Here is a 16,999-nt window from a genome sequence, read left to right on the forward strand (position 1 = left end):
GAGAAGGTAACGCTACTTGTGGAGTAGAGCAGGTGCGCCAGCTCCGCCACTCCCTGCCCGCGGGCCGGGGCGGGGCGGGTAGTCGGTTTCCCGCTGCTGCTGGCCGCGCTTCAAGCGGCCGCCAGGGGCGCTGCGCCTGCCCCCTGCCGGAGGCTGTGGCCGAGAGCTGCCGCCGGGCCCCCCCGGACCGCTGCTCCTCCTGGCTCCGCCACTTCCCGGCCACCGAGAGAGCGCGAGGGGCACGGGCGGGCGGTGTGGGCCTGGGCCGCGGAGGGCCCGCACGCATCCTTGCCTCCCGGGGCCTGTGCGCCCCGCCCACCGCAGAAGCCCGGAGCCCGGGGCTGCGCGCTCCTTCCCCGAGGGCGCGGGCTCCGCTCGGCGCTCCTGGCGCTGCACGCGCTCTCTCTCCCCTGCGCTCCAAGCCCGGGCACGCCCACTGCCGCCGCCAGCGTTCGGGGCCCAGGCGTCCGAGTGAAACCGAACCCGTCTCCCAGCCCTCGCCCGCCCCAGCCGCACACCCAGCCCTTCTCCAGGCACCCGGGCCGCGAATGCAGTGAACAGGGCCCTGCGCCCTCCCGGCCCTCGCCACCGCCACCACGCCCGCCGGTGCCCGCTGCTCTCCGTCCTCCGCGAGGGCTGGACGCGGGGACCCTCCCTCGGCGCGCTCCCGCCCCTCCCCCAGTGTCGGTCACAGCCACCGGCCTACCCCGAAGTCCCGTGAGCTGGGCCCTCAGCCGACTCCCGCCAACCCCTCGGCCTCTCCTCGCGGCCCCCAGGGCCGCCCAGGCCCGACCCCCAGCCCGCCGCGCCTCTCGTGCCGGCCCCTCCTCCTCCCTCGCCCCTCCCGAGCCGGGGTGGGAGCGGCGGCAGCTGGAAGAGAAGGGATGAGGTCATCCTCTCCCTCGGAGTCAGCTGGTGGAGGAGCGGCGGCGGGAGGAGGGAGCGCGCGCGAGGGGAGGAGAGGAATGTGCAGGTCCGAGGGGCGCCGCGGCGGCCGCTGCTGCTCCTGCTGCAGGCGGCGGCGGCGGCTCGGGCGGCAGCCGCGGGGCCGGCACGGCGAGCGGCGCGGGCGGCGGGCAGGGGCGCGCGCGGGGCACCGCGAGCAGCTTGGCTCCGCGCAGGCAGCCAGGCGGCGCTCCTGCCGGCCCCAGGCGCACCGCTAGCCCGGCCCAACGCCCAGCCCGGCGGGCGACGGGCGGCCGGCGAGCCGGCGCAGGAGCAGGAGGCGGGGGAGCCGCGCCGCCGGGGAGGGAAGCCGGGCGAGGCGAGGAGGTGGCGGGAGGAGGAGACCGCGAGGAAAGGTGTCAGATAAAGGAGGGCGCTCCTCCGGCGTGGAGGCATCATGGCCGCTAAGTCAGACGGGAGGCTGAAAATGAAGAGCAGCGACGTGGCGTTCACCCCGCTGCAGAACTCGGACCACTCGGGCTCGGTGCAGGCGCTGGCTCCGGGCTTGCCGTCGGGTTCGGGGGCCGAGGACGAGGAGGCGGCCGGGGGCGGCTGCTGCCCGGACGGCGGCGGCTGCTCGCGCTGCTGCTGCTGCGCCGGGAGCGGCGGCTCGGGGAGCTCGGGCGGCGGCGCTGGCGGCCCGGGCGGCGGAGGCAGCGGGTCGGGCTCGGCGGCACTGTGCCTGCGCCTGGGCAGGGAGCAGCGGCGCTACTCGCTGTGGGACGGCCTCTGGATCCTGGCCGCCGTGGCCGTGTACTTCGCGGACGTGGGCACGGACATCTGGCTCGCCGTGGACTACTACCTGCGCGGCCAGCGCTGGTGGTTCGGGCTCACGCTCTTCTTCGTGGTGCTCGGCTCTCTCTCGGTGCAAGTGTTCAGCTTCCGCTGGTTTGTGCACGATTTCAGCACCGAGGACAGCGCCACGGCCACCGCGGCCGCCAGCTGCCCGCAGTCTGGAGCGGATTGCAAGACGGTGGTCAGCGGTGGGTCTGCAGCCGGCGAAGGCGAGGCTCGTCCTTCCACGCCGCAAAGGCAAGCATCCAACGCCAGCAAGAGCAACATCACCGCCACCAACAGCGGCAGCAACAGCAGCGGGGCTACCCGGGCCAGCGGCAAACACAGGTCTGCGTCCTGCTCCTTCTGCATCTGGCTCCTGCAGTCACTCATCCACATCTTGCAGCTCGGGCAAATCTGGAGGTACCGTATCAAGGGTGGGGGAAGAGGGAGATTTGCTGCTGCTACTACATCCCCACTGCTTTGCTTTTGCACGAAAATCGTTCAGGGTTGCTGTGGTAGTAACCCTAGTCACACTCTTTCAGTTTTTTGATTTTTTTTTTTTTTTAATGGGATCTTGCATTTTTCGAATTTGCGATCTCAGCCTAGGGTGGGAAGGAAGTGGAAAACAAGGGAAGACAGCAAAGTGGTTTTGATCATCTCGTGCCTTCTGTCTTCCCACTCTGCCTCACTGGCACCTCTGTCTTTATAGGCGACAACCCTCCCCCTCCCCATTTTTAGTGATATTGTTTCAGTGAGTAGGAGAGAATTTCTGTCACAGCTTCTAAAAATCATTTTTTATTATGTTGAATTTGAGGTGTGTGTTGCAATTTGGATGGTTTCTTTTGTTCCCTGAGAAAAATGGCTAATTCTCTAGTTAGATGGGAGTTGTTGCTGTTCAAAAGTACCCACATTTTATCATCACTGCTAAAGAAGTACTATACTCAGAGTAAACAGCTTAGTAGGCACACGACTCCTCATATGTATATCTCCAAACATGAATAAGTACACTTCGTAAGATCCAGACTTACTTTTATAGTGCAACTTCTGATTATCTTGCAATTTCCCAATATCTAATTTCTCCTATATCTAAGAACCCTTGTGAAAGGGGTGGTGCGTTGTGTAAACTTTAATCGTACTTGGCATCTTCATTGGCTGCTTTGCTGCTTGTCATCTGATCTACCAAGTCTTTTTGCGCAGATATCACTTCCACGTACAAACTGGAATACAAGGCTACACTTGTTGGCCAGAGGGAAACCATCACCTGAACAGTCAGTGCATGGCTCAGGAATATGACCTTTTGATTATGTTTTTAGTATCTTGTTGAAGCAATATTTTACATCTACAAAAAATATTTCTTTGGAAGTATAGTTGCTTACATCCTGAGCTTTTTTGGTTTTCAAAGTTACTTAGTAAATATGGTGTATTATAAGTGACATGATGAAACTTTATAAAGTGCACTAATATGGGACTCTACACTGCTACACCAGTGTTGTTTTTCAATTTCACTTATAGTTATTTTTGTGATAAAGGACATTATAAGTCATTGACTATGCCAAAGTATCCCATGTGAAGCAACTCAGAATTTGTAGACTAGAACCACAAAGTTCTTTTTGTTTATGGTGAACAACAATGTTTTCAACTGAGAAGAGGAGGTGTGATGATTTCACCACCTTTCCTGGACCCATGCTTTGTACAGCAGGGTAAGCATCACCATAGATGTGACCTTTCAGACTGTAAAATTTTTCAAGCAGATATTTTCTGGAAAAGTGATGTGTGATATTCAATCAGACAAACTGATGTTGCAAACCTCTGTATTTTGGACTCAAAGGGACTTTTTGAAATGTCAGTTCAATGTGACAGTCATATTTCCCATGGAGGACTATTGGGAAGACTTGTAGCTTGCTGCTCTTCCCCAAGTATGATGAAGAACATGAATACTTGGTTTAATTACTGAAATTATTTAGTGGCTAGGCTGCATATGACTAGCATTTTAAACCTGATAATGTGGTAAATGTAGCTTAGCATTCCATTTGTTAACTTTTTCTAACTTTATGCAAAATTTGGAAATCACTTACTTTTAATCACCTTTTCAGTTTTTAGATTTGTGAAATAATGTGCATACCTCTTAATTATATTATCTGAAAAACTATCCATGTTTTCTACAGATTAATGCTTAACGAAGAATATATCAAAGTCTGTGAACTGAAGTCATTTTAATTGTAGTTGTGTTTACTAAACCTTGTAAAGCAAACATGTCCCAGTTGAAAAATGATTCTTAATTTTTTCAGAAAATAATATGCTGAGAGTAAGAAATATAATCAGGAAAAGATAAAGACCTTAAAACATCTCAGTGAGACTACAGCGACTGGGTCAACTGACCATACAGAAAAGCTATCGAGGGGGAGGGGTGATGCAGAAAGATCAGGATGTCAGCAAATCCATTAACTTACCCATCTGTTGAAGAAACTATGGTTACACATGGTTTTTGTTGTTGTTGTTAAGCATTTCTACAGTATTTTCCTTTGAGACTCTGGAGTGTATTCTAATAACAAATGATCATCTGGGAGGAAGAATTATCGTTGAAAATATCATCACATTTGTCAACATTTTTAGACTAATGAGCTTAGTATATATTAAGTCTGAATTATCAGCTGATCTAACTGTTCTTGGATTTTGGTTAAGATATTTGGGAGATGCCAAGGCAACCTGGTGGAAGCATGATTTCAGACGAATCAGCCTAATTTTCCCTTTATAAAATATGTTTTTTAAAAAACCCTTTTACCCTAATGTAGGAAATTGAAATAGTATAAGAAAGCTTATACTTTAACATTCGGGATTTATCATTCAGATGCATTCTAATATGTTCCAATTTCTGAGTGTTGAACATTTAATTTGAATTAGATATATCTTTGATAATAAGCTGGTGAAATGCAGCTCATCTGAGTATTGTCTTAGACAATTGTCTTAGACCACTTTGATTCCTTAAGCTAGCAGAGGCAGAGGCATGTTTCTAATTTTTCTTTTCAATGCATTGTACACAAATGTTGCAGAAACACCAGGGAATGAGTGGTTCAAGGCTCAGCAGTCATTATTCATGTTTTAACATGCTACTTTCAGGGATCAATAAAATAGACTTTAGCTAGGTTGGCAACAGTCCATTGTATTTCCATGAAATTCTAGATATTTTACGGAAGGACTAGATTCTAAAAGTGTTCTGTAGATAAAATCTTTTGAAATAACATCAAAGTTTTTGCTTGTTCAGAAAAAGCCGTTTGAAACATTGTGGACAAGATTTGCATATATTTATACATGTATTATAAATGCAACTGCTAAAAGCAATGATACATATTCACTTTAATTAAAGATTACTAATGGGAAATTAATGGCAGCTTTTAAATTTACAGGAGGTGATGCTGGGAAAGAACCATTTGAAATAATGAAGTGAACTTCTGCTAGCTTGTGAAAGAGCAATTATGACTTTAAAGGAACTGTGCCTATGTATGAATGAGAAAGTTTTTCTTTCTTATCCTTTTCATATGATTTCAGAAACTGCAAAGAGGGAATCACAAATACCCAACAAGAACAGTTTTTTGTCCACATACCCACGATCAATTATATCTAAATGTCTTTTTGCTTCAGAATTGATAAGATTTAGTTTTAAAATTCTACCTAAATTTCTCCTGTGTTTGCATGTACGTATTTAGTTGTTTTCTAGAAAATATGCACATTGCAAACAATAAGTCACTGTATGTGGAGTGGAGAGTATCTTCACTATTTTTATTATTTTGAGTTTTATTTGAGTCCCTACCATGTGAGCTATGTGGGAGTGACGTGGTGAAAGAGGAGTTTGTTCTGCTCTTGTCATACTCGATGTTCCACAAGGTATTGAAGTGTGCTCCATGTTCAAATAAACTGGGAAGTTGATAGGTTAAACAAGTCAAACAGCTCTCTCCATAGCAGGACTTCTCAGAGCCTTTAATAAGCTAATATGCAATTGTCAGTAATTTTTTAGAGGCACGCCTATTAAATACTCTTGTAATGATGTGGCATACAAAGCACTTTGAGAAACATTGTTCTATACCATTCTTAAGCCTGGTCAAACAAGAATAATAATAATAATTTTATATGACCCTGTAAAAATCTGCAAATGTTTTTATACTACTTATTAAGTTTTACAGTAACCCGAGGGGAAATTATTAGTATCTCTGTATGTGAGAAAACTGGCTCAAGAGGTTTGGTAACACGCAAAAGGTCCCTCAACTATTATGTGGTGTAGCTAGGATTCAAAACCAGGCCTGTCTTACCCTAAAGCCTATGCTCTTTCTGGTTTAATTGGCTACCTCCAAATGCCAATTTGGATAATAATGACAACAATTTTATAAATAACAATTTACTTTCACTGGGGATGGCAAAGTGGGAAAGGGAGCTGCAGTTGAGACAGGTTGGGGGATCTCTCCAATAACGCACCAGTAGTTAAATGGTAGACCAGGGACTTGAGATTGTCCAACTCTAAGTCCATTGCTCATCTTGCTACAATATTTGGACATACTGAGCTTGTCACATTATATCCCAGCTGGGTAACATGATCTTGTAGTGGCATTAATGATTAAATGGCATAATGAATGTGAATATGCAAAAAGATATTTGAAAATGATAAAGAGGTTCTAGAAATAAGGAATGGGTAGAAAGGATATAGGTTACACCTTAGAATATTGAAAAAGGTGCTTAATTGATTCTGAGGTAATCCTGAATTCTGATATAGGTCAGGCAAGATTGGTGCCATTTGCTGAGTTCATTAAATGGTTATTTTCTGTGTATTGGTGTTCCCTCTCCTTATATATTAATTATTTTATTCATTCAACATATATTGAGCATCTACTGTGTGCAAGGCACTGTCCAAGATGAATAGAATACACATCTTTTCAAGGAATCTACTGTATAGCGAGGAAGACAGTAAACAGATAATTTCAATATAGGGAAATAAGCACTATGATAGAAACAGGAAACCCAAACCACCCTGGTGATTCAGGTAAGACCCTCTGGAACAGGGGATGTCTGAGCAAAGGTTTGAATGATGAGAAAAATCTGCTATCTGAATAAAGTGGGGCATTGGCTTTACAGCCTTGGATACAACAACGCATAAGGGCCAGGAAAGAACAAGCAGGTTAAATGTGTGACCTAAATATAGAGTGCGGGAGGGAGAGTAGATAGAGATGAGGATGGAGACTTACTGGGGCTAATGAAAGGAAAGTAGACTTATTCTGAAGGCATGGAAGAGCCATTGAAAGAGTATAAGGGGTGGGGTCACTAGCAAAAGAGTTAACACATTATTTTATTCAAAGGAATGGCAGAAAGTTGAAAGTTTCAGAGAGTATGCCATCAGCTCCTCTTTGACTCAGTCATGTCTCTTCCATTCATGGAAATTCACTGACTTCACAGGGTTTGAGCTGGGATGTTATGGGGGCCATAAAATAGATCCAACATGGTGAGAGTTGTTTTTCAGAAAAACAGATTGGTTGAAATTTTTAATTGCATTTATACCAAAGTAAATTCTTGGGAAAAGTTTATTTTGGGCTACTCTTTCAAGAGGTTTTCTTTAGGATATGGCAGTCTTTATTGAATTTTAGGTTTCTTGATCTGTTGTATTTCTGTAGCACTTGTGAATTTCCAGAGAACTTCCTGGTCTCTTTCTTATTTTATCATCAGGATAATCTTTGAGATATATGTGGAAATTGACACAGAATTTTGAGTGTTTTCCTCTTTAGGTCACATAGTTCAGTGCAGATTCTAGGTTAAACTTCAATACAGATATGGAAGGGGAAAAAAACCCAAGAAAATGGTTGATGGAACTGAGGATAATTAGATGAAAGAGAAGTCTGAGAACTTGAGAGCTCTCTGATAAGTACTGAAGGATTAGAATGTGGAAGAGGCACTGGCCTTTTGCATAGGCCCTCTGAGACAAAATAGATGGGACCTATCGGAAGAGATTTTGAATTGATATAAGGAAGGAATTTTTAAATAGTCAAATATCCACAAATCACCTAAGATTCCTTAGAAGCAGTGAGTTCCCTATTACTGGAGTGTCTAAGCATAGGTTGGAAAACTAGGTAAAGATATGATAGAGGGACTTTAACTATCATGCAGAGTATTGCACTTGAAGATGATCTTCTGCCCTGAAATTTTATGATAAATTTCCATCATTACATGCTGCTGCTAACACAGTGGACTAATCTTTGCCTTTTTGTGAATGAAATAAGTAGAAGGTGTTTTTTTGCAGTACTGAAGTTGTGTCATTTTAAAATCTATTCCCCAATATCTTCCCAGGAGCATCACAAATCCACATAACACTCTTGAGTGCTGGGTTAGACCTTTAAATTTCATAGTTAACTGACAGGTATTAATACACATACAATCAGACCACTCCCTGAGTATTTACTTGGGTTTCTGTATGAATTGGAATAATTTATGCATAAATCTATGTGGTGGATAGATCTATGTGGTTTCTTTGCAATAACTAGTGCAAAGGTTGTGAATTGTTTCCATTCACTTAAATTATGAACTGTTTGCTTCACAATAGTGAACACTTTTTTGTACTTATTATTCCCCAGCAGAATTTCAGACTGCCTTAACAGAGCAGTTGAATGTGGCATCTATGCAAATGTGTACTATCAGTTTTGAATAGTGTGCAGAAATCCTTGGGACAATAGCTTTGAAAGTCTTTGCTCAGTCACTTATAAAAAATTCCTTATTGATTGAATATCCAAGTACACAAATTACTATTAAATATGTTCTATATTTTACAATTTGAATGAGATAGTCTACCTCTGAATTTAAAAACACACATCTCTTTTACTTGCTTTAGGAATTTGTGGCACACTAACTAGACCTATGGAAGCAAGACTAGAAATTAGAATCGGATTTATTATTCTTAGGCATTATCAAATATAAGGTGCAGGATGGCTCTAGTCATGAGGGAATGTTTATCAGGTGAGACTTGTCAAATAATTCTAGGGTGTTGTTGGATTTCAAGGAAGATCACATTCAGTAATTCTCAAGAGGAAATATTATCTTGAATGCCACCACATGATTCTGACCACCATAACAAATAACGTCATCCCAGCTACATGATGGTGTCCTTGGTAACTGACGGCATGGCTGGTTGGCAAGGAAGACCGTATGCAAGTCCTCATGAAGTTGCTCTAGTGCTTGTGGATCTTACGTGTATGAGAATACATGCTTGGTGAATATTTACTGATCTGTGAGAAAACCCAGGTGTTATTCTTTCTTCCTTGTAGCTGAACTTGCTGCTTGGTTGTTTCTTTGAATTTCTAATGGTACAGCAAATGAGAAAAGGGGCAGTGTTATCTAGAAAGGATAGGACAGATCACCCCAGGTCTTTTTTAGATTACTAGCATTTTAGGAAGTGGGGCTAAATGTCGTGAAGTACTTGTCATCCTCAGAGAAATGCATCTAGAAGTCCAGCTTTGCATTTCTGTTCTCACTGAAAGAACAGTCAGACTGGGGAAACTTTGGGTTAGGTATTTTTAGTTTAATTCTTACCTACACATGACTGTCTGAGAATATACTGATATGTGGAAAGATTTTTGGTATTTTTTTGCTTATGTTTGTCTCCTCAAAGGTTTGTAGCCTCCACAGTTACTACCACCACCACATCATCCCTGTAATTCTTATCCTCACAAAACATTAACACCTTGTCTAGTATATGCACAGAACTAATACAGATTGCTGATTGCTAGAGAAACTAAAAAGGGTTAAAATGGAAATAAATCAGTTCAGAAACCCCCTAGATGTGGTCTGAGTGACACCGGTAGGTCTTTTCTACCCCTAAAATGGAGAAGAGGGTAATAGTTAAAATATCAGAGACAGAAATTATTTAGAGAGTCATCTATCCATTGGGGAACTGAACTAAATGGGGTGTCAGAAGAGAGGATTTGGCCTCATGATAGCTGTAGATCCCAGGCAGATTGTGCAGCTGCTCTAGGTTATGGGATCTGTGCATACAGGTGACACAGCACAGCTCCAGAAGCCCGCAAAGTTTGAATCTTCCTTTGTTTTCCTCTTTCTGGGTCTTAGTTTTCTATTTGTATGATGTGATTGGTCAAAAAATAATATTCTAGCTTCTTTCCAGGTCTAAAATTCTGATTTTGCTCTCATTATAAATTCTTTTTACTTGCCCAGTACCCCAAGTATATGCACCAGAAAGTCTGCACGTGTTCTTCTAAGGCCACCATTATAGCCATTCTCTGTTTATGTAAGTCAAAGTGGATCTACAGAGGACTTTCCAGAGTTGATAATATTAGTGTCTAACCCCCAGGAACTGGTATTATTCAGATACAAAGAGAGAATCTTAAGCTTTTTTATATAATGCAATTAACTCTGTGTCATTTCTGAATTTTAGTTATAATCAAATAAAACCATTTTCATTAAAACACATATCTAAGTATTTGAAACAGATGTTAACAGTGTTCCATATCACTAATTCAAAGGTATGTGCCATATAGACTTGGGAAGCCATGTGCCATCTACATTATGTAGTGAGGCACGCACAGCTGGAGCCCTGTGATTAACAAGGAAGAACAGTACTTCCCGGGCTTAAAAAGAACTGTCCACTATGTTGATGAGAAGACTGTTGTCAGAACTAGATTTGCTTCTAAATTAAAAGCTTGTCTTGGGTTACACTGTCACTGATTTAATATGCTGGAAATTGAATTTAAACTCTATTCAAACAAAGGTACTGTATCCAGGCCTATATTTGTTCAAGAATAGGAATCTATTACCCTCTGCTAGAAGAAGAGAACATTGCCTCAACCTGTTCCAGATGGGAACTGCCTGGATTCTGGAATGTTATAAATCTGCTCTAGGGCTGAACAATTTTCAACCTTAGGCCAACATTTCAGATTTCAAATTTTTTAAAAATTGTAAGCATCTATTTTAAAATTATCTGAACTAAATATGTCAAACTATTTTCTCTTCTTCATGATTCATAAGTAGGCTGTTTGAATCAGTTCTACTTCTTATGTTTAATTTCTACACATGCCATATTTCCCTGTCAGGGAAATCCTTCTATATAAACAGAGCAGTGGGCAGCATGTGGGTGAGTGAGGATTAGTCAAATAGAAAATCACGCACATGTAGACACATAGATGAAGTAGGATCTACAGTGAATATGATTCGAAAAAGACTTGAGATAACTTTGATTTGACTTCCCATCAAGTACACTTTATTTATTAAAGTCACCTTTCTGGGCCACTAGTCTGAAAGATTTCATCCATGTAAAAAGCAGACTGACATCCTTTTTCTGCAGCTCAGATAATAGTCATGAATAAAGATCTCAGTTTGGGGCTGAATTCTTTACTTTGCAGGTCTTTTGTTTGTTTGTTTCCTAGTAGCAGAGAGTGAAGAATCAAAGTAAAGGTAGCAATTGTAGCAGTAACAGTAACAAAATGATTCCCCATAACTTCTATCATTAGTTCATGGCATAGTCACTATATCATTGTGACAGAAACAATGAAGAAATAATCCTTCAGCAAGGCAGGAGAAAGGATTTGTAAAGGCTTCTTTTGTTTTGATAGATTTTCAGCTCATTAATTAATTTCCTGTGCTGTAAAAGTAAAATTAATAACAGTCATTTTTAAAAGTGTAGGTCAATTCCATAAGACTTTCCTTGGTTCTGATATTGTAATATAAATTAGGAAGTGTGTCCCATCGGGTTTTACATTTCCAGGTGATGAACTACTATTAAGGGTGGCAGTCACAGGTATCCTATGGGATTTTTTCCCTGATGGGGTGATGGTTAGGTTTGAAAAACTGAATTTTAGATGAGACTGGGTAGCTGTACACTCTCCTAATGAAAGCATAAATATTAGTTGCATTTCTACTTCTGAAAAGTAATCTACAGTTACAATTATTTAATGATATAAAATCTACCTACTTCAAAATAAGGCTGGAATCAAACGAACGAGGGGGAGGAAGCCTGGAGTTTTTATAAACATGTGCAAATACTCTAGAGATTATCACTGAATCGCGTTCTCTGATCTGCTAATAGGAACTTAGGGTGTTGTCTGTAAGGCATGCATCTATCATCTTGAGAAAGAAAAATTTAGTCACAAGAAAAATGAACAAAAATGGAGAATCTTATTCTATAATCAAAGGGTGAATTTTCAATCTGTGGAAGTAGGAGTGGGAAAATTGTACCGACTCCCATTGTGGTGCATGTCAATCTTCCAGTGGGGCTTCACCAGCCAGGCCAGGCTCCCGTCACATGAATTTGTTTGAGGGGCAAAATTCGAGCTGTGATAAAGGTCAGGTTTATGGGTCATCTTTACATTGAAGTCACCAGTGGGGTCTGTAGTCTGAAGGTGTTTGACGTAAGGGTTTTGTGTGTGAAGTGGGCATCCAGAGGGCCAAGGCAAGGCACATCATCACCAGCAGGAGATCAGATTAGAAACCCGAGAATCCAAGGGAAGGCCAGAAATAAACTTACTAATAGTAGGGGTAGGTGAGAATTCAAAATCAAGGGCATCAGGCAAACCATGGCTTTTCTTCAAAATGTGAAGCTGAAGGGCAATATATTTGATTTATGTTTTCAATATAGAACTTCTGCCTGGTGAAAGGCCCAAGACTGGAGGTTGAGTTTTAATCCCACTGAGGGGAAGGCAGAGAGCTGGAACTGCAGGCAGGTTCTGACTCAAGCATGTCGACAGCATGAAGATTCCCTAGCAGTCCATCCATAAATCAGTACTTGGCCCCTGTAATCAGCTGCTGAGAGTAGAATGACAAGAATAAGTGACAGTGATCACCCTTTTTCATGGACTGCACAAACATCTGCTTAAAATCATAGTAAGGAAAATATATTTTAAAAAATATGCTCTCAAAATGTGCTTTCCTAGTTTACTGTCTAGGAAAGGAGGCAAGTCATGTGTATCCCCCAAAGTCTGTCTGTGATGACTCGCTCAAAACGGGGGTGTGGCCTTGGTGTTCAAGGTGGGACCTACAAGCTCATAGCACCGGCATCCCTTGGAAGCTGCTCAGAAATACAGAATCTCAGGTCTGCCCTGGACCTACTGAGCCACAACCTGCGTTTTAACAAGGTCCCCAGGTGTTAAGTATGCAAAGTGAGTTTGAAAAGCCTGGAGCAACTATTTCTGGTACAGAGGAGGGACTTTCCAGCTCAAATGGTTAAAAAAGGCTAATCCATGCTGGACATTAATGGAAAATATTATTGATCCAGACATTATAACTAGCTTTCTCATCACAATTAGCTCACCTAGTGTATTAGTCCATTTCTGTTATGACATAAATACCTGAAACTAAGTAATTTGTGAAAAAAACAATATTTATCGCTTACAGTTTTAGAGGCTGGGAGGTCCAAAGTCGAGGGAACACATCTGGTGATGGCCTTACACATTGAGGCAGGGTCTCACATGGCAGGTGGCAGAGCTGGAGAGAGAGCTACTTCCTCACTCCTCTTTTCTAAAGCCCTCAGAACCACACCCATGACCACCATTCAACCATCAGTGGATTAATCCATCTACTTGGGCATTGTCTTCACAATCTAACCACTTCTTCAAGGCCCCACCTTTTAATTACCATAATAAGATTTCAAACCCTCTTAACACGGTCACAGTGGGGACCAAGCTTCAGTGAGTTTCAGAGACATTCAATCTGTAGCACCTCCTATGACAGCGAAGATTGTTGCTTATTAACTAACAGTGATAGGTGTACATAAACACAAGGACTCTCCTTATAGACAATGCAGTCATCCCTTGTCCCTCAGTCACCGAGGAGAATTTTTTTCCAGGACCTCTCACGGATTCCAAAATCCATGGATGCTCAAGCCCCTTATATAAAATGTCATAATATTTTCATATAACCTAGGTACATCCTTCCATATACTTTATAGCATATCTAGGTTACTTATATACCTAACACAATGTAAATGCTATGTAAATATTTATTATACTGTATTAGTTTTTTACTTGTATTATTTTATATTGTTTTTTTTTTTAAATTTTCCCTAATATTTTTGATCTGTGGTCAGTTTGAATCCATGGATGTGAAACTCTTGATAGGAAGGGCCAACTGCACTGTAAGCAAAACATGAGATCTTCCTTTGGCAAAGAAAGTGAAAGATTTAAATCTTTATTAAAAATCTACTAGTATATCATTTTATGTTTCAGAACTGATCTCTTGGAAAATAATTCAGCACGTCGGCTGCCCGCCTCTCACAGTTTTCCATGGCGCTCGGCCTGTTGTGGGGTCTGCCAGGCTGAGTCCTCGGAGTGGAGGGATGGGGTTAGAGGACCCACCTCTTCAGCCAAGGCGGCGCGGAGGGGACACCGGCTTCCGAGAGCATGGGCTCTCACCCAGAGGTGGTGGTTGCTCAGAGAAGTGGAGCGGGCTGGTTGTGGATTCTTATTCGTGTTTTTCCTGAAAAAGAAGCAGCCGTGAGGGTGAAGTAAGGCCATGCACACCCGCTGGGCGGAGGGGAGAGTGACGAGGGAGGGCAGGTTGCCAGCTACCCTCAAGCTCAGCATTTAGTCTGATAGACCATGGAGCCTCTTGTACATGGGAAGAGAAGAACGGAGGCAGGAGTGGGAGAAAATTGAGCTAGGACTCCAGGCCTAAAAGACTAAATGCTGGCCAGGAGTTAGCTGGATAATTATATAAAGTAATGCAGAATGATTTCTGAGAACAATGTACCCCAAGCAATTCACCTCCTCACAGTGACCCACAAGGCCCACATGGTACAGAGATGCCATGAGAAGAGATAGGATGGCTTAGCCTGATCTCATGCTTTCCCATTCAACTTTCTAATTAAAATATAGCATTCAACATATGACTAAATATGTCAGTGCCAGTATTTTAGAATAAAGAGATCATGAGACTGGTGACTTACAAAATGTATATTTTTATGGACCTATTATCAGTTTCCTTATTGCACATTAAACAAGATAGAAAAGAATGACCTTCCCAGAAATGCCTCTTTTCAAAGTAATAGTTTTCTGATTTCCCTTTCACATAACAGCTTGTGTTGCTATGCTGTCGCTTTTGTTGCTAGGGTTTTCTACCCTATCTATGTGCTAAGATGTGATTGTTTGGTTCAGTGTTCTTAAATGTTTCCATGGAGAGTTTCTAAGTTAATTTTCCTAGGTCTGCTTTATCAGTAAGTGTGGTCACCCTGCCAGCTCTAGACCTCTGTGGCTCTTCAATTTGGTAGCTAGTAGCTACATGTGGCTATTGAGCATTGGAAATGTGACTAGTCCCTAGTAAGTTGTGTTCTAAGTGTCAAATACAAATACCCAAGGGATTTTAGTATGAAAAAAGGATGATAGATATCTCATTAGTCATTTTTATATTGATTTATGTTGAATTGACAATGTTTTAGATATATCAGGTTAAACAAAGTATATGATTAAAATTAATTTTGCCTGTTGCGTTTCACTTTTTAAATTGGAAAATCACAATTACATATGTGGCTTACATATATTTCTGTCGGACAGTGCTGAGCTAGATGATGTCAGAGCTTCATGGGGAGAGAGAGAAAAGGAAAATCTGAATTGAAATGTTTCAAAATACCAGGTAAGAGTTTAGTAGAAGTTACCAGATGAATGGTAGAGTTGTCTCGCTGCTGAGGTGGGTTGAGTTCATGGATTTTTGCAAATAAGATTACCTGCTGGTAAAAACTGACTTTAGGAGACAAAACTCCTGAGTGAGTAAAGCTCCTTGTCTTCCCTGCTTCCCACCTTGCTTAAGGCCTAGTGACATGCTGTGCTTATTTGATGGCTTAATAAATAATATCTGATGATGATCTTGAGGACTAAGCCTTTGTAAGTGCCATCAGAGCTTTCCTTCATATTAAACCATCTGGTTTGCTCATCAGCCTCTCAGGGTATGTATTATTATTGTTCCCATCTGAAGATGGACTAGCTGAGGTTCAGAGAGGGTAGGAAACTTGCCCAAGTGCACACAGCCCAAGAGCCTGGGCACACTTTCATGACTTTTGTTTCCAGATTTCATGCTTTTCCTGCTATATCTTACTATTCCAAGATAAATCCAAGAGAATCACTTGGAGAAGCATTTCCTGACCTTTCAGACTGTGCTGAAAGTGGCAATGAGTTTAATTTTAACATGACATCAATGGGAGCTAGTTAAGACCAATTATGGGATTTTCCTCTGACCTCCAGGAGGAGGAGAGATACAGCTTATGAATGGAGTCAGATGTGAGTCTTGACTTTGCTGTTAACTTTTCAACTGTAAGTACTGGGTGGCAGTTAAATCAGGTAATTTCTGAAGTCCCTTCCAGCTCTATAATTCTGTGCAAACTGTTACCTAAACTGAGCATATCAGTTATTTTTATACGCCTTTTGATTTTATTATCTGCTTGAGAAGCAATATTCATGTTTTTTTGACTTCGGCTAGATTTCTGATAAACTACTCCTAGGACTGATATTTCACACCAAACTTCAGAGAGACTATGGTTCAATTTTATCTATAATGTCTCACATTCACTTGATACTTAACTGGTAAAGTGCATGTTATTTCCGTTGGGAAATGCATGACACTAAAGAATACTACATGGGCTCCATTCCCATGTGAATAGCATGCACTTAAATGGTATTTATATCCTCATTCTGCATGTAGTCATGCTTTGCATACTAGCATTCTACTCCACATATGTTCGTGAATTATGAATTCCACTACAAGCACACAAGGCAAAACCCCTCTGTCTCTGAGATCAGCAGGTTTGACATCTGTGTGACATAACTTCAAATTCATCTCCTAAGACCTGTCTCAGAGGACCAGCTCTAATAATCCAGCATATGCAAAGTGCCAGATTCCTTTCAAATGCATGCAATTCAAAATGTTCAGAATCAGATACTACTAGACTTTGTGAAAGCAATTCCAATTGATCATTTGTAAAAATCAAAAGCATTCCCTTGTGCCTATTTAAAAGGTAACCCCCAAAAGCAGATACACCATGCTTTGAAAGGGCTTGCCAACTCGAGTTTGGTCCTTAATTTTTTTTTTTTTTTGTAGCATTCCAAAATGTGCAGTATTGTTTTCTTTTTAGTTCAATGACATCTTTACAAAATATAGTTTTTCTAGAGAGACTAGGTGATTTCCAAATATGTTTTTAATGTTCATGACATAAAATGGGTTCTGATTTAGTTTTTGATCCCAAGTAGCATGTTCTAAGAAACATGCATATCTATACCTTTGGTATTTTCTTCATGATTTTCTTCTATGATCCTAT

At 42.3% G+C, this 16,999-nt stretch overlaps 1 protein-coding gene across 1 annotated transcript in view; it reads left to right on the plus strand.

Moving 5' to 3' along the window:
* The first annotated feature begins 1,342 nt into the window (after nucleotides 1–1,342).
* XKR4 (XK related 4) overlaps nucleotides 1,343–16,999 on the plus strand; it is a 422,699-nt gene continuing 407,042 nt past the window's right edge. Inside the window, exon 1 of the mRNA XM_063079072.1 lies at nucleotides 1,343–2,142. Within this exon, the coding sequence (XP_062935142.1) occupies nucleotides 1,343–2,142 (800 nt within the window). The remainder of the gene's footprint in view (nucleotides 2,143–16,999) is intronic.

Source organism: Cynocephalus volans, chromosome 15 (genome assembly GCF_027409185.1).
Source record: "Cynocephalus volans isolate mCynVol1 chromosome 15, mCynVol1.pri, whole genome shotgun sequence".
NCBI classification, from domain to species: Eukaryota; Metazoa; Chordata; class Mammalia; order Dermoptera; family Cynocephalidae; genus Cynocephalus; species Cynocephalus volans.